The sequence below is a fragment of the Manihot esculenta genome, chromosome 9 (assembly GCF_001659605.2).
Source record: "Manihot esculenta cultivar AM560-2 chromosome 9, M.esculenta_v8, whole genome shotgun sequence".
Lineage (NCBI taxonomy): Eukaryota > Viridiplantae > Streptophyta > Magnoliopsida > Malpighiales > Euphorbiaceae > Manihot > Manihot esculenta.
In genome coordinates this window covers 9,617,226-9,634,931 of record NC_035169.2, presented here as the reverse complement: position 1 = coordinate 9,634,931, position 17,706 = coordinate 9,617,226, and the positions used below count along the sequence as shown (strand labels likewise).

The 17,706-nt window shown below is 32.9% G+C and overlaps 1 protein-coding gene across 2 annotated transcripts; it reads left to right on the top strand.

The window, feature by feature from the left end:
* Positions 1 to 2,701: 2,701 nt before the first annotated feature.
* On the top strand, positions 2,702 to 16,965 carry LOC110623506 (serine/threonine-protein kinase CTR1). 2 transcript variants are annotated; one of them, XM_043959605.1, is made up of 16 exons: positions 2,703 to 3,556; positions 6,379 to 6,680; positions 6,763 to 6,907; positions 7,082 to 7,185; positions 7,803 to 8,011; positions 9,366 to 9,812; positions 9,948 to 9,988; positions 10,799 to 10,867; positions 10,954 to 11,054; positions 11,282 to 11,366; positions 11,499 to 11,597; positions 13,091 to 13,159; positions 13,254 to 13,385; positions 15,670 to 15,764; positions 15,850 to 16,054; positions 16,394 to 16,965. In XM_043959605.1, the coding sequence occupies exons 1-15, from the start codon at positions 2,951 to 2,953 to the stop codon at positions 15,956 to 15,958; spliced, it is 2,613 nt and encodes an 870-aa protein (XP_043815540.1). In that variant the 5' UTR covers positions 2,703 to 2,950; the 3' UTR covers positions 15,959 to 16,054; positions 16,394 to 16,965. The 2 variants fall into 2 exon arrangements, with proteins under 2 accessions (XP_043815541.1, XP_043815540.1); XM_043959606.1 differs by lacking the exons at positions 15,670 to 15,764; positions 15,850 to 16,054; positions 16,394 to 16,965 and having other exon boundaries at positions 2,702 to 3,556; positions 12,956 to 13,159.
* Positions 16,966 to 17,706: the final 741 nt, after the last annotated feature.

Sequence of the window (17,706 nt, the reverse complement as noted above, 5' to 3'; positions counted from 1 at the left end):
TTGAATAGTTTTAAGTCCGTAATTGCTTGGATTGTTCAAACATAAGAACACTTGGTGTAAAAACTAAGAAAGTTGCATAATCTAGCAATATCTCATGCGTTTGGGTAGCTAGGATTGGATCTCTCTATTTCTTAATGCAATTGACAGTTGTTTGTTGCCTGAGACCCAAGGACGTTCCTTGGCAACTTGTTGATTAGTAATTAATTAGAGGACGTTCCCTAATTGGTTTATGATTAAGGAGAGACATGGTGGTGAGAAGCGTCTTCCATCTTCATAACTAATCTATTGAATTAATCAAAAGAACATAAGTTTCAATGATCAATCCCAACAACTGAAGTGGATCCAATTCTTCAACTAGATCTCTCTCATTCTTGATTTCTTTTATTTTAATTATTTGTCTTCTCTTATTGCTTTCAGTTTTAGATCTCTTGAATCAATCTCAAAACCCCCCATTTTACTTTCAGTTTATCTCGTTTCAGTTTACTTCTCTTTCAGTTATTTGCTTTCAGTTAATTCTCTTGGTCTTGTTAAGGAAGATAGGTAAGTTTTCAATTTTCTGTGGATTCGATCCTTTACCACTATCTGCAGTAGTAATATTGTTGATAACCGGAAAGATTATTTTTGACCGGTTTCGACAACCGACTGTTAACAACACTCCATAAAATTATGAGTTTGGCCTTCCATGACACCCGAACACAATGAACACGATGGATTAGTAGTAAAACCTTTTCACTCTCTCCATTTTTTTCATCAACTTACCAAGCTGGAAGAGTTAGAGAAAACACTAAACTTTCTGAGCAACTTTAGACTTGCAAATGCATCCCCAAACTTTATCTTATTAATTCAAAACTATGTCTTTCTGCATAAAAAATGCATACATCACAAAGAAATTACCAGAAGAAGTACCTCTCCACGCTATCTGATCATGATCTAAAATATGAGACTCACCTCCACAGCTTTTAATTGGAGGCAAAAAGATGTCGAAAGATAAGGAGAGATCAAATTCCAACACCGAGACATCCTCTACTACACTTGAGTTATCATTAATTGATATAGATGAACCGAAACCGCAATAAGAGCATGACCTATTAATGGAGAATCACCCAACTATATACATCATTCCAAAAACTTAATTAAATGACCATTACCAACCTCCATATAAGAACTTCGTTGAAATAAGTCCCTACTACAAGTTAAACCCCACCATAGCATAGAAGCATGAGGTTTTGACACAAACATAGCAAAATTTGACGCATAAGGTGCATATTTTTCCATAAAATTTTAACCTAAAGGGCATCCCTTCCTCCATTATACGCCCGCTCTAGCATTATAAACTCCTTTAATTTCGCTAGAAAGGCAGAATTTATTTCTTAATATGTTCTAATGCCCAACCCATCACGAAATAATGATATAGACACTTGATTATAAGATAAACTCACTTATTGTCATGATAATTGTCCACATGAATCTGATGAACTTATTTATCAAATTCATCATAAAGAAAACGAGAAAAATATAAAGTTTGCATAAAATAATTCGAAATAACATTTATTTGTAAGATGGTATGTTAACTTTTTAATAAAAAAAACAGAAAAAATGCTATACCACGAGACACGTTTTTAAGCATTTTTATTAGATTAGAAGGTACATCATTATAAAACTATTTTGAAGGTTTTACATATATATATATTTATATTATTTATATGCAGCTAAAACAAAAAACAAAGTTTGCTTGATTAAATTGTTTATCACTAATGAAATCCTAAATAATATTGTAAGTACCTCCTAATATTTTGGAGATTTTATGGTTTAAGAGTTCATTTATTTATAGAAAATAATTTATATTTAGAAAATATTTTTTAATGAGATAATCTATTTTTATTATTTAATTTTAATTTTAATTTAAAAAATAAAATTTATTAATAAATTTATATATAATAATTTTAATAAAAATTTTAAAATATGAAAAATAACTTTTTTTAAAAAAAATTATGTTACTTACCTTTTTATTTAATCAAAAAAATTTTAGTGCTCTAACTATTAAAAAATATAAAAAATATTTTTTGTGAAACAGTATAAAATAATATATTAGTTATATATATATATATTGTAAATAATTGAAATTTAACTTATATTAATAACAACTTTAAAACTAAATAGTAAATTTTTTTTTATAAAAAATGATATAAATTTATTTAAAATTTGTACGAAATCATATTGAAATTAAAGAACCGAAAACTATACGAATTATGACCCAAAAAAAATAAAAATCATATAAAATTTATGTTCAATTTCACAAATAGAAACTAAAATCGTATAACCGCATTTCGCATATCGATCAACACCATAGAAAATGGCAGACCGATTAAGATAAATTATATTTAAACGGTCATATCATATTGACATCTAAAAAAGTAATGAATTACTAAAAACATATAGATGAAATATAATTTTTGTTAAAATAGTTTGATATTAATTATTTTAAAATTAACTTATTTATTTGTAAAATTTATTTTATATACGTGTTTAAATTTTTATTGACCCTAAATCACTGTAAGACACTTTGAGAAATCCCAATCAGCAGCACTTCGGGGCCTACGTGTAAACGAGCCATCGGGTTATGGCAGGGGCCCGAAAAAGTGACACGCCGTAATTTATTTCCTTCCTCCTATAATAATTCCGGGAATATTACAATTTGCGCCCTCGAATAAAAACCGCACGGTCCGCATCGCCTTCCTTCTGTGTCCGACAATGGAATTCTAGAGAGAGAAAGAGAGCGGTAAGAAAAAAAAAAAAAACCAAAATTCTGGTCTAGAGAGAGAAAGGAAAAAAAAGGAAGAAAACTAAACAAACCAAGTTCAGCTCACCTCTACCAGACTTCAAATATGGAAGAAGTATTTAGGGTTTTTATGCTTTTTTGAGCTCAGAAATTTTTCAACTAAAGGTCTCCATGGAAATGCCCGCTCGAAGATCCAATTACACGCTTCTTAGTCAGTACCCCGATGAGCAGCTGCTCGCGGCGCCACCACCACCACCATACTACGACCCGTCTAATTCCAGTGAATCCAAGAGCAGCAAAGTAAAGCCAGATAGAGGCTTCGATTGGGATTCTAGCGGTGATCACAGAGTAAATCAGCAAGCAAATAGTAATCGGATTGGTAATCTGAATATGTACTCGTCGATCGGGTTGCAAAGACAATCAAGCGGGAGTAGTTTCGGTGAGAGTTCGTTGTCTGGAGAGTGTTATGCCCCGACGCAGTCAACGACTGGGGGGAATGAGATTGAGACTTATGGATATATGCACGAGGATGGGAATTTGATGAGAGTGAGAGCGGTGGATGCTGCGGTGATTACAGGGATGGGTACTGGATCATCTGGGAAGAGCTGGGCGCAGCAGACGGAGGAGAGTTACCAATTGCAGTTGGCGTTGGCCTTGAGGTTGTCCTCAGAGGCGACTTGTGCCGATGATCCAAATTTTTTGGATCCGATGCCTGATGAATCCGCGTTGCTGTCGACTAGCTCCAACTCGCCTGAGGCGCTGTCGCATCGGTTTTGGGTAGGATTTCTGATGCTTATTTGTCATGTGCAATACGTGTGTTTTGGTGTGTGCATGCGGGGATATGGGAATATATTGCCTTGGCATGTATGCTTCAGTCATTTGGATTGCTAATCTAATTGGAAAAAGCTTAGAATGCAATAGAAAATTTGATATTTTCAGGTAGTGTAATTTAACTGTCCAATACTAGTGCCAGGACATTTATTTATTATAGGTATAGAATGCTTAGTTTGTAGATGGAGTAATTTCTTTATCATCGAAAATCTAATTTAAATGATGAATTTTCACGCAATGCATGTTCAATAAACATGATTGTTGGAATCTAAAATTTCATCATAGGATATGACGTATTATTGGGTCCTGGTGTTTGGAATTTATGGGAGAATGATCTCAGATTTTGGATGTTTCTGCTGTTGGGACTTGGGATGGAAGATGATGCATATGATTGCATGATTGGAATATGTCAAAGGCATGTTGAGTGTGGTTAACTTGAGTTGATACAAGGGTGATGGTAGTTTTACCGCTGAAGTTGATGAAGGGATGTTGACAAGAGAAAGTTCAATTTTCTGTTAACCAAAGCCACAAGAAAAGAAAAAGCATTGATACCTAATTGTCAAACTTAATAAAGCTGGAAATTCTGTTTGTACTAAAAACAATTCTAGTGGTTGGTCCTGAGCAAAAGCTATTAATGGATGCTGGTTGTTGAGCTTGTGTGGTGGGTTCGTAAACCATATTGTTTGGTAGGGTGAATCCTGCATGTTTAGGGTGGCAATTTTTGCTAGAAAGAGATTTATTAATGCTAGAGCAACATATTTTTTGAACTTGTAAATGGACAAAATAGATGCTTCTTGAACTAAATCAAAGTAATCTTTTGTTTTCTGGAAGTATTTGCATTGAATCAGTATTCACTAATATATTTTGGTTTTATGAATTCCTTTTCATACCGGATAAATAGAATTAATTAAAACCTTATGGAACTATCCTATTAATGATAGATATCTTTTGGCCATTGGATAAAAAAAAGAATATTAACCTCCCTACTACAGCCTGGTGGTTTATAACTGAAATTCCATGATGAGGATCTCAAAGTCTTAGAAATGGGTTTTGTTTAGGGGAAACTAAAGGTGTACATTTTAAAGCTTAATGCTAAAAGAAAAAAAAACAAAATTGTGCTTAAATTTGCAATTATAACTAATGCTTTTTTCCCCAATTAATACAATCTTGCAAATTTGTGTCAATTAAATTCAAATTTGGAGGGCTCCATGCCACATTGCTAACATGGCACTTTATAGGTAAGAAAGGTTTCATAAGCATATTTAAGGGAGGAAGGGATAGTGAGAGAAAAAGCTATGTTTTTTTTAACAATTATTTTAATTGTTATACACATATAAGTGTGTTCTTATTAGTTGTAAGAGCCAACAATGTAGCTTGTTTAGGTTTTTCCTTTATAATTTTGATCTTCTTGTATACAAAGGCATAATAGTTTAAGGAACACATGAAATTATATGTATAAAACAACTTGAAATCATATTAAAAAAAAATCCTTCTATGAAGTTTGACTAGAAAAGCTTATTCAATTTTGGAAAGGAACTCATAAAAGAAAATAATGTTATCCATAATCAAAGAGATACTTCTGAAATAACAAAAGCAATTTTGATTTAAGAAGAGAGCCCATAAGTGTCTTTTGCACTTGGTGTTGTTAAAGAGCACAACTTTTCAATGGTCAGTCTGCAAAAATCTTGTTATAGCACTAATAGATCTCGTTTTGGACTGCCACTTAATGTTTATGTTATTGTGTTTGCTAGACACATAGGACCTTTATTGAGTGTTATCATATGTGTGTGTGTGAAAAATATTGGGCAAAAGCTTGTTGATCATGTAATCATGAAAACGGCATTCTTTCTACATAGATCCTCCTCCTCCTCCTCCTCTTTATTTTTTCCTCTCAATACCTAGGACTCTTACTTTAGTGCTAGTGTTATCCATCCTTCTCTTATCACGTGCTTGTCGTTGGCATTCTTTTGAAAATGATCGACTTAGATGGATCAGGGCCATCATCATGGTCTCTCTTATTCTCTGCTTGTTACTAGCAATATGGAGGAGATAGAGAAGTTTCCTCAATCATTAACTATCAGTTCTTATCATGTCATAAAGGGGTAGAGGTAAATTTATGTTCCAGTTTCCATGGACTCTGGGTTGTATGGCATTGTTTTCTGAGCTGCAATTTAGGAAACATGATCTTGAATATGTTTATTAGAGACCATTAACATTTGATTTAATTTAAATTCAACATATTATAATCATAGTAACATTGAAACAGTAAAACAATTTTTTCAACTTACTTTGTTCAATAGCATCAAAGAGGGTGTTTTTTTCCAAAAAAGCAGCTTCCAGCTTTTACCTCAATATCATATAGTCTCTTTGATAGAGGCTACTAGTTTGACTTTGTATCCAGGGATTTCTTCTTTCTCTCTCTCTATTGCTTCAATGACATGTTCCACATGTTGTGAACAATGGTGCATCACTGATGACCTGGATGTTCAGATTGATATATGGCCGTCAAAATGTCATCCAGCTTTGAATAGCTTAATAGAGTGTGCAAAATGTTGGAATTTTCCTACTTTATTAATACCTTATGTGTCCGTTTGTTGAGCTTAGAAAATGGAGAGCTCATGTATTCCGAGTCCTTTCTCACTTTCTGTTTTTTCTTTCAATCTAATTGTAATACAGTACGTATGGTAAATGTCATTCATCTACATTTCTTGTTGGCCTTTGACTCTTTGTGGTTGCAAACTCACCTCATTAGTTTCTTTGTGCATCAGGTGAATGGTTGCTTATCATACTTTGACAAAATTCCTGATGGGTTTTACCAAATTCATGGAATGGATCCATATGTGTGGACTGTGTGCACTGATTTGCAAGAGAATGGTCGTATTCCCTCTATCGAGTCATTAAAGTCTGCTGATACTAGTGGTGATCCTTCGTTGGAAGTGGTTTTAATAGATAGACGAAGTGATCCAAGCTTGAAGGAACTCCAAAATAGGGTCCACAGCATTTCTTGCAACTGTATAACTACAAAAGAGGTAGTTGATCAGTTGGCAAAGCTTGTTTGCAATCGCATGGGGTGAGTCCTACTTCTTATTTAACCAAAAATCTATTTCTCTCCCTATAATCCATTGTTAATGAAGTTTTATTGTCATCATAAGGGGTTCAACCAATGCAGCAGAAGATGATTTAATCTCCATCTGGAGGGAATGTAGTGCTGATCTAAAAGATTGCTTGGGATCCATTGTGGTTCCTATAGGCAGCCTGTCTATTGGTCAATGCAGGCATCGAGCATTATTATTCAAGGTAAGGTCTCAATACTGCATGGTCCTGATTTCATATGCTGAATTTCTCTTGCAACTCAAGGAGTTGCAATATTTTATAATTCATCTTTAAGTATAACAAGATCTCTATACATATTTTGTAACTTCTCTTCGGAAGGAGAAAGGGATTTATGTTCACTACATGAAACCTGTGTAGGTGCTTGCAGACACAATTGATTTGCCATGTCGAATTGCAAGAGGCTGCAAATACTGTAATAGAGATGATGCTTCCTCTTGTCTTGTGCGATTTGGGCTTGACAGGTAGTCTTGTAGGTTCTCATGGTCTGTTTATAATGTATACTAGAATATGAATATTAGCTGATGTAGGCTCATTTAATTTATGTGTGATCTAGCTATTTACAGTACACTACGCTTGGTCAAAAGTACTGACGTCCTATATATGTTGCAATATTTTTCTTTGGTTGTCTTGAGAGATAAAAGAACAGACAACTCTTGAATTTAATATAAGTGGCATCTTGAGGTGTGCAGCATTATCTTGTAGTGTGGCATTTAAGCTGAATATCTTTTGAAACTCTGATCATGTTAATCCTTAGAGCACAGGAGAAAATTGTCAAGTGTATTTTATCGGTAAATACAATAGAATTAAACACTTGATGGTTGTTTTACACAATTTGAAAATCTGAATGCAAGCTCTCTAAATTAATATATTTTGGGGCTCTTGGGGATATCTTCTATTATGGTTCTTTGTTTCCTGTGCCCATCCTTTTTGTTTTCCGCCGAACCATATTAGTCAAGTACTATTTTCTACATTGTTGTATTTTTTAGAAATAGCTGTATTCTAGACTTCATTTTTTCCTTTTATGCAGCAATACCTGAGCAACATCTTTCAATTAATATACTTTTTTTTTTCATTTCAGGGAGTATCTAGTTGACTTGGTAGGGAAGCCAGGTTGTTTATGTGAGCCTGATTCACTGCTCAATGGCCCTTCTTCCATCACAATTTCTTCACCATTGCGCTTTCCCCGAATGAAATCAAATAAACCTACTGTTGATTTCAGGTCTTTTGCCAAACAGTACTTTTCAGATAGCCAATCACTTAATCTTGTCTTCGATGATGCTTTGGGAGGTAATGCTAAAAACCATTTTTATATAAGTATGCACGTTCCTGTTGCTATGACTTGTCTCAGGAGAGTGGATACTGTCATTTTACCTTTTGAATGCAGTCTCTCAAGTCTCTCTCTCTAATGAGCTGATTATCTTGCAGTGTTGACCATGTCATTCATATTAGCAATTGCCTATATTATATGCCTTTATGGCAAATTGAATTTATTGCATGAAATGGTTACTTTTATTCGAATTCTGTACTTGGAGTCTGATAAATGATCATTTTTTACGAGAATGTCTACTTATTTATAATGTCCCATATTTTTCCTTCAATTTTGAAATCATTAGCCATTTTTTGGTTATCCCAAAGTATGTTGTTATTTTGGAAATCATTACTAAACAAAGAGATAGTAGAAGATGTCCAGCTAGCATTCTCATTGTTTTTTTTTTTTTTTCTTTAAAATGGATACATAATTTCAAAGTTATCCTATTACATATAAATTTATGTATATTAATTGATGCCTCCCCTAAGCTTGTATTAGAATTTATTGCGGAGTACAATTTACGTGCTGCTTGCTGGTATATATTTGTGTGTGCTTTTATGTTGTTACATATAATCCTCTATTTCATGGTGGTACTAATATCTTAGCTGATTGAACATAATTCTTGTTGATTTCATATTAACTGAAATTGGGATGATTATCTTGTTCATGAATATGTGATATTGATTTATTCTTTGTAGTCTTGGTGAAGGGCAATTTTGTCATCTGGCACTTGTCATGTAGTCATGACAGATGATACTTGGTATATGTTATTTATTTGTGTGTTATACTTGGAATGATTATGCACTGTTCTCTGTTCTTTGATCTCTTTGGCTCTGGAACTTCTCTACGTTATCCAGTATGATTTTTTTTTTTAACTCATTCACAATGTCAAAGACTTGATGAAAATATGCATTAAACTTTTCTAGATTTCTGCCTCCATCTGTAATACACAATCTAATTATTGAAATCATTTGGAAAAAGGTGAAATATGCTTTTGTAGTTTACATTGCTAATGAAAAATTGAGATACATTGGTTGATACTTTCCTTTAGACAAGTGACATATGCTTATTTTGAAGTTCATATCCCTCTATAAAATTGAGATGAAAAGTTGTGGGTGTGGCTGCTACTAATAATGAGACATCAATTGATGCATTAGTGTTGTGTTCAAGTAGACAGAAAAAATTCCAAGCTGAGTTGCAGCTTAATTATCTTTTGCTCTTTATTAATGTTTGATTCTTTGTTGATGTGGCTGTCTTGTTTATTAGACCTGTATTTTGATATCAATCATGTTTATAATGTTCTTCATGTGCTCTTGACTATTGTTACTGCAGCTACTGTTCTTGATGAAGAAGCTCCTAAATTCTCTATGTATCCTAAGCAAAATGAGAGAACAAATGCAGATAAAAATAACCTTGTGCAAATCCCAACCAATGGTAGTGAAATTACTCAGTTACCTCTACAAGTGAAAGTTGATCGAACAATTGCCCAAGATGGAAGTGCTCAAAATTTTAGACCATATAATCCTTCCCAGAATGTTAAACAGTCAACAAACGTGGTGAAAGATGCCATCCATTTAAAGCACATCCCAACTGTGGGGCATAGAGATGTGCAACCAGTTCTAGCATTGGCTAACCAGAGAGTGGATACTAGTAAAATTTCAAGGTTTTCTGAAGGTGGTCAACTGGTTTCTAATAAAACTAGTAATGAGCTTTCACTTGATGTGGAAGATTTGGACATTCCATGGAGTGATCTTGTTCTGAAGGAGAGAATTGGAGCAGGTATTTCCACTCATATCTGTGCCACATCTTGGAGGGAAAACACAGCATTAATAGCTCGGACAGATTATTTTCTTTCTTTCTATAATGCATTGGAGGCTGTTCTACTGTACTGAAGGATGCATTGTCTATTGTCAGGTTCATTTGGAACTGTTCACCGTGCAGATTGGCATGGCTCGGTAAGCTTTATAATTGTGCATATTTCTGTTACCTTGTATCAATGGTGCAGAATTTAAAGCATTCTAATTTCTTATTCTGGAATTCTGAACTGTGCAATTATAATAATTTTTGTGGTCATTTGTGTGAATATGGAATTGTGACTTATTTAAGCAGTAATTTACTTGATAATTTAATGGCTTTCTAAAGTTATGTGGATGTATAAGCTTTTGTAGCTTTGGCTGGAATATTGGAGTGGTTTTAGTTTTGGTAAGATCCATGTCCAAATGAATATTAATACCTTAATGACGCTGAGCAAAAAGTTCAAATAACACGTGTATGGTTATCCTGCATTTTACTTCACAATATCCACTATTGTATGTGATATTTAATTAATGCTACTTGTTCAGACAATAAAGTAGACCCTACTCTAATTGTTCACTCCGAAACTGATGTACCTTTGATATCTAATTAATCATTAACTTATTAAACTGTCATTTTTGCAAGGAGGTGCCTTTTTTCCCAATTTTTGTACTTTGTGGCAGCAAAGTTTCTCTGTGTATCCTCACCACTTTATTGAGGTGTGGGTAAAAATATGCTTGTGCATGCATATGTCTGTATTTGGATTTTCGTTTTCCACTGTTTGCCCTTAAATCAGTTCTTTTGAACTCTGTTCTGAATTTATTTTTGGTATTTTGTTGATTGGAACTTTAGAATTCAACTATATCTGTGTTTAAAAAGTAGATTTGGTGTTAATATATTTTCTCCTCCTGTTTCTTCTGTCTCCTTACATATATGTTGTATGTTTCTAAAAATATTTTCATCATTTATAGGAAGTTGCTGTGAAAATTCTCATGGAGCAAGATTTTGATACTGAACGCATCAAGGAATTTTTAAGGGAGGTATGTGTTGGCCAGTGTTTTGGTATTGCTCTTCTTGGTTTTAAATTTGATTTGATTTGTTTAGTTTCTTGTCCTCTATTTGTTAGGTTGCAATAATGAAACGCTTACGACATCCAAACATAGTTCTTTTCATGGGTGCGGTTACTCAGCCACCAAACTTATCCATAGTGACAGAATACTTGTCAAGGTTCTTCATCGTCTGCTTGGAAATACCCCTGCTTTCTCTATTTCTTTTATAATGTGGAATGTGTTGGAAGTATTTGCTTATTATTTTTGAAATACTTCTGTCTAATTTGATATTAAGGCATAATTTATTGTGCCTTATGTGCCTATGTTTATTTCTTTATGAAGTTAAAAGAATGTTTATTTCTTTAAGAAGTTAAAAGAAACTGAATTCTTGGGTTTTCACTGTAGAGGTAGCTTGTATAGGCTTTTGCATAAGTCTGGTGCAAGAGAGGTATTGGATGAACGGCGCCGGTTAAGTATGGCCTATGATGTGGTATGCATATGGAAATTTCTTTTTTCTTTTCAGAGAAAAAAAAAAATTTCCCCTTTTCTTTTCTTTTCAGCTTGCTATTGGCTAAAATCATGGTTTATATCAAGCTAATTGAGGTGCTATTGCTTTTCTCAGGCAAAGGGTATGAATTATCTTCACAAACGCAATCCTCCAATTGTTCATAGAGATCTAAAATCTCCAAATCTATTGGTTGACAAAAAATATACAGTGAAGGTAGGACTAATAACTCCTTATATTTGAACAAACAGGTTACTAATTTCCAGTTTATTGATGAGTAGGAATGAGTTCTCATCATTCCCTCCTACAGTCATGAATTTCATTTGTTGGACATGAAGCCTTGCTAAGTTGAAACTATTCATTTGAGAGAAATCTGAATTTAATAAAGTCTGGTGAACACTAGCATTGTTCTCACCTTGTGTGTTTTACTTGATTCTTGGTGGCTTTGCCCAATTACAGCGATCATGTTCAGTTTAATTGGCTGCCTTGTGTATGTGGTACATTATATTGGCCATACCCTATGTAAACTTGACTGTTCCTGATTGAATCTGTTTAGTGGGGTTGGAGAGTGGATATTGGCCTTGTTTGGCATCAAGTTTCAGACTAAAAAAAAGAACTTCTCAGAAAGTACCATTTTAGATGCTATTGAAAAAACAGTATGAGAAAAACTGTTTGGATATTTTACAATATGTTTTACAATATGTTTGGAAGGAAGTTTTTGGAGGAAAGATAATGAGTTCTTAAATTAATATGTCTGTTTGGGAGAAAAGTTTTGAGGGAGATAAGAGTTTTTGGAGGCTTCGAAAGTTTTAAGCCGAACTTTTCAACCGACCAAATTAGGGAGTTGAGGAGGCTTTGATACTTTATCCACTATTACAGTATCTTTAAAAGATTCCTATATGCTCCATTCAAACATTGTGTTAGTGTTCTCACAGCTAAATCATATCAATTTATTTTTTTTCAATTTTTAATATGCTATATCTAATATATTTAACAAAGTATTTATTTCAACTGCAGCTGTAACAATAATGGCAAATGGATCCATTGTTATTGTAACACCAGTGTCCATCTGTTGACCAATTCTATTTGGAGAAAATATATTTTTAGCATCTCATTTGGAACAATATAACTGTGTAAGCTTGTGTTTGTGGCTAGTATGTTAACAGGGTATACTATCCACTGATTTGCTTTACCCATTCTTGAATCTAGTTTAGTTAGCTGAACCTAGTTTAAGTATCCAGGCACATCCAAAACCATTAAATTTTCTAAGTTATAGTTAGTAATTTTTTTTAACTTAGTACTTCTATATAAGTATTTAAGTCCCTTTTTATCTGATGTAATACTCCAAAAAGTTGATTCAAAAATCATAATGCTACAAAAATACATAATTGTGTATTCACTAGTAATTTATGTATCATGATTTTTCATACGTCCAAGTAGTAACTACCTGATGTACTAAATGCACAACTGTTCCAAACCTATCAAGTAATATCTAAACTTTGTATAATCCAAGAAAGTGCAGTTAAGCGCCCAAATATATTTGATCTGTGTTGCCTTCTGTAATCTGTATGTAGCGTTTCCAATCTCTCTCCTACGCATGCAAATGGCGCCTTCACCACCTCCTCCCCTGGTCCCTTCACACAGTTGTCATTTTGTACTAATTGGTTTCCTTCCATTTCTCCTTTGCTCGTGCTTTCTCCTTTATTTAGGTTTGTGATTTCGGGCTATCTCGTCTGAAAGCAAACACATTTCTTTCATCAAAGTCAGCAGCAGGGACTGTAAGTGCTTTTAAAATCAGCAACCTGACTGGGTCTTTATTTTGAGGTGGCTACACTATTTATTGGAATATAAGCTTAATAATATCTCTTTCAGCCTGAGTGGATGGCACCAGAAGTTCTCCGTGATGAACCGTCAAATGAAAAGTCAGACGTGTACAGTTTTGGTGTCATATTGTGGGAGCTTGCAACACTGCAACAACCATGGAGCAATTTAAATCCTGCACAGGTTTGTTTTCTGAAGTTTGTATTATTGAATTTGAAGTATGAAACACAAATAGGTGTTTTCTTCCCCTCTTAGCTCATGCAAAAGGGTGGGAGAAATTATTTTAGAAAAATTTATTTTATGAAATTGTTGCAAAAGAGTGGAGCTGTCCAAGTAGTGAGTAGGTTGAGACAATGGAAAGCTGTTTCCATTTGAAATGACTCCAATTTGCAGGACTCCCTATGCTAAAGCTTTCTTGGGAAGAATTTGGTATAAAGCACTATTGTTTGATGAAACCTAAATATCCTATTAAGAAATTGGGGGTCCATTATCGTTATTCTTATTAAAAATTTTAAGTAATGATGAATAAACTTATAAATGCTTTCATGGTACCCTAATTACTTATGTTTGTTACGCATAATTATATAAAGGCCTGTTGGATAGAAAAGGCAAAATTTTTGGACTTTTTCATGATTATAGCTTCACCTTTTAATTTTGTACTATAAAGCTCATTCTTTCAATTTTTTTCACTATAACAGCTAATCTCTAAAATCAATTTTGATCAAAGCAACGTGTTATGTCCACATAGATTTTCTTTTATAATTTTAATTTTGAATTTGTTGTCGAAAATTAAAAGACGATGCTATAATCGTGAAAAACCGCAAAGGCTTAGCCTTTTTTGTCCAAGTGTGAAATAAATTATAATCCTATATGGCATAATCAAAGTAAGTATATCTTTTAATGAAGTTACCCCTTGCATAAACTTGTAATATCCTATGTAGCATAATATAGAGAAACATGCCTATATGTATGTGTGTGGATAGATGGATTGTTTAATAGATAGATAGATAGATAGATGTTTTTATCTATTTAATTCAGTTTGATTTTTAAAAATAAAAAAGAACCTATTTCATGAAACACTGTTGTTGTTTAAGTTTAATTTAGGGTTATTAGAGGTTCTTTCCTTCTCTAAGTCATGTCTGCCTTTCTCCATTCTCTACCTCACTCTACATTCCAGCCCTTTTTTCTTTAGGAAAATTACTACTTACTCTATATGGTATGGGAAAACTTACTAGTTAGTTCCTCGATATTGAAAAATGCATTAAAACGTTTCTAGCATTTTAAAAAGTCTACTAGTTAATCTCTCCATTTAATTCCCTGTGGTTTTGAAAATTTATTAGTTAGTCTCTCAGAGTTTTAAGAAGTTTATTAATTAATATCTCTGTATCAAAGACATTTTAGACTTTTTTATAATATTTAATGGTTAAAACTAACGGAGTGACTATCTAGTAGACTTTTTTAAAACGTCAACAACATTTTAATGCATTTTTCAAAATCGATAGACTAACTAGTGAGTTTCTCCATACCATAGAGACTAAGTAATAATTCTCCCTATTCTTTGTTCCTTCATGTTTCTTCTTCCATACCATAGAGACTAAGTAATAATTCTCCCTTTTCTTTGTTCCTTCACGTTTCTTCTTCTTCTTCCTTCTCTTCCCCTCTTACTTCCTCACCAAGTGAACATACACTGACCAGATCAATGAGACTTTATTCTCTCACCTTTTCCTTCATTTTCCTCTTTCTTTTTCATCAAGCAAAGACAATTAGATCTCTCTCAGAGCCTTAGCAACCACATCCTGGACTGAATTTCAAGACAAGTTCTACAAGGAACTCAAGAAGTGATTGAAGCTCGTGGAGGCAAACAAAGGTGGGGGTAGACATATGAAGCAAGACAGATTAGATGCCAGAACAATGTCTCTGCTGCTGCCTCTTCACTCTTCATCCTTCCTCAGTCAGCCCTTATCTCATAGTCATGCTGTTAGCAATGACCATCAATTCTTCTTCTTTGGCCCTTCTTACAAAGCAATCTGATTTTTTTTTCTTTGTAATTTTTTGTTCTGTTGAAACTTGTTTTGTTGATGAGATAATAGATTGTTTGCTATTGAAGTTTTTTATTTCAATTTTTCATTGACTGCCAGAATGAGATTTTTATATAAATTGGGCAAAGACTTTGGGTTCTGTGGGGATTAATTTATGTGCATTGTTCTACTCTTGCATCAAAACCGAATTACTGCAGTTTGGCTTAGAATTTAGGAAGGTTCAGTCTATTTGGTTTGATTGAATCTGTTCAATTTGAACAGAACTGATTGATTGCTCATCTATACTGTTTGGAAAATGGATGTTATATATATATTATGGCCAACATTATTATAATTTAAATAAGAATTTTCTTGTCTTTTGCAATACCATTCTCTTTATATTTATTATAATTTATCAATTCATACCTGCTTACTTGTTTGCAATTTAGGTTGTAGCCGCTGTTGGATTTAAAGGCAAGAGACTTGATATTCCACGGGATTTAAATCCTCAAGTTGCCATCATGATTGAGGCTTGCTGGGCAAAGTTTGTTCATGTTTTTAACTCTATAACAACTGATTACAGGATTTGCCTCATGACATTTTTGTTAATGCAAGTGTCTTTGTTGCAGTGAGCCTTGGAAGCGGCCTTCCTTTACAAATATCATGGAATCTTTAAGGCTGTTGATCAAACCTCCGACACCTCCAACTGGTCATGCAGAAATGCCATTACTTACCTGAGTAAGGTTGAACACCAGTGAAGTCTTCTTTTGTACACAGATGAACATTCTTTTGACATTTGACAAATGGAAGAGTGGTATTTTTTGATACTCTCAGGTGCACCTTTCTAACTTCAACTTTTCTTTAACATAGTTGCTGCTGCCAAAAGTAAATCTATTCTAATGTAGATACCATCAAATTGTTGGAAAGATGAATAGCAGTTTAAATTTTTTGTTAGTGTTCATTCTTAGTTTTGATGTTTGAATTATCCTAGAAATCTTGGCAATTTAGGATCACAAGCGATGCACAAAGCATACCCATGTATAGCATCTGTTAAGTGACATCTCCCTGCATGTTACTTTCATGAGTCAAGCGAAGTTCTTATATATCTATGTGCTTAGCTCCAAAATTCTGATGCTTGCCTTTTTTTTTTTTTTTTTTCTATTTTCATTGCAGAATCCCTGTTGTACTTGTCTGTTCTCCTTGCCAATTGAGAATTCTAATTTTTAGCTCAACCTCAGGAATTGCACCAATACTTGCATTACCCTTCCTCTGCTGCCAAAAAAATATTGTTTACTGTGATGGGAAAGTTGTATAAAGTTTTCTCTCATAATTTTGTATGTAATTTTGTAACTGGAACTAGCTTAGTGAGAAGCAGCTTCCTGGCACTGCACACCAGACTACCATGTGTTTCGCAAGAACCAATTGTGCAAGTTATGAAAAGTATTGAATTGCTGATCAGGTCAAAAATTTCCCCCTTGATGCATACTAGTGATGAAGAATCTGCCGAAAGAGAAGGCGTGCTCAAATCTATTTTTGCAGGTGAAATACCGTTGAATTGCCATTGTAAGTAACAAAGAGTTCCTGAACGGTAATGCAGCAGGAGTTATGTCCCACTCCCGTTTTTAAATTTTTTAGTGATTACCTTGTTGCAGTGATAATAATTGACTTCAGTTGATTATCTTAATTTGTTTTTCATAGAATTTCATTCTGCGAAGTTATATGGAGAAACAGGGAGATTTGTTTTACTTTGAGATGTGGAACGCTGTGTAGGATATATACTTTAAAAAAAAAAAAAAATACTATCTAGTTCTTTTTTTAAAACTGAAAACACATTAATTATGTATTAAATTGTCTAGTCCTATTCACTGAATAATTGCATTTTTAAATTGCAAAACTGATTGGTTATGTTTTAAAATGATAGGACTAAGTCGCTTTTGGTTTGGCTAATTGTTAATTGCAATTGAAACAAATAATTTGGTTCGTAGTAAAATGATGAATAAGGATATATATTATATAATTTATGTATTATTAAAATACGTGTAAAATTAATAATTTATTATGTTATATATATGTATATATTTATTTATATATATATTATTAATATTATTATTTTTATCCTTTAAAAGAAATATAATTATTTTTTTAATATCTATATTTACTTGAAAACAAGTATAAAATAATGTCCGTATAATTTTATTGAAGAGCTAAAAAAGATCAATTTAAAATTTTGAGTTAATTATATCTCTGTATTTGTAATTTTAAATAAATTTTAATATAATATAGTATTATTTTTTAATAATAAAATATTATTTTAATAATTTAAAATATAAAAAATTAATATTTTAATTAATATTAAAATTTTAAAAAATATATAGATATAAATAATTTTTAAAATTATAAAAATGAAGTTTTATCAAATAAAAAATATTTATTATTATATAAATAATGTTATACTAGATGATAGCTTCTGTGGTTCTTAATAATTG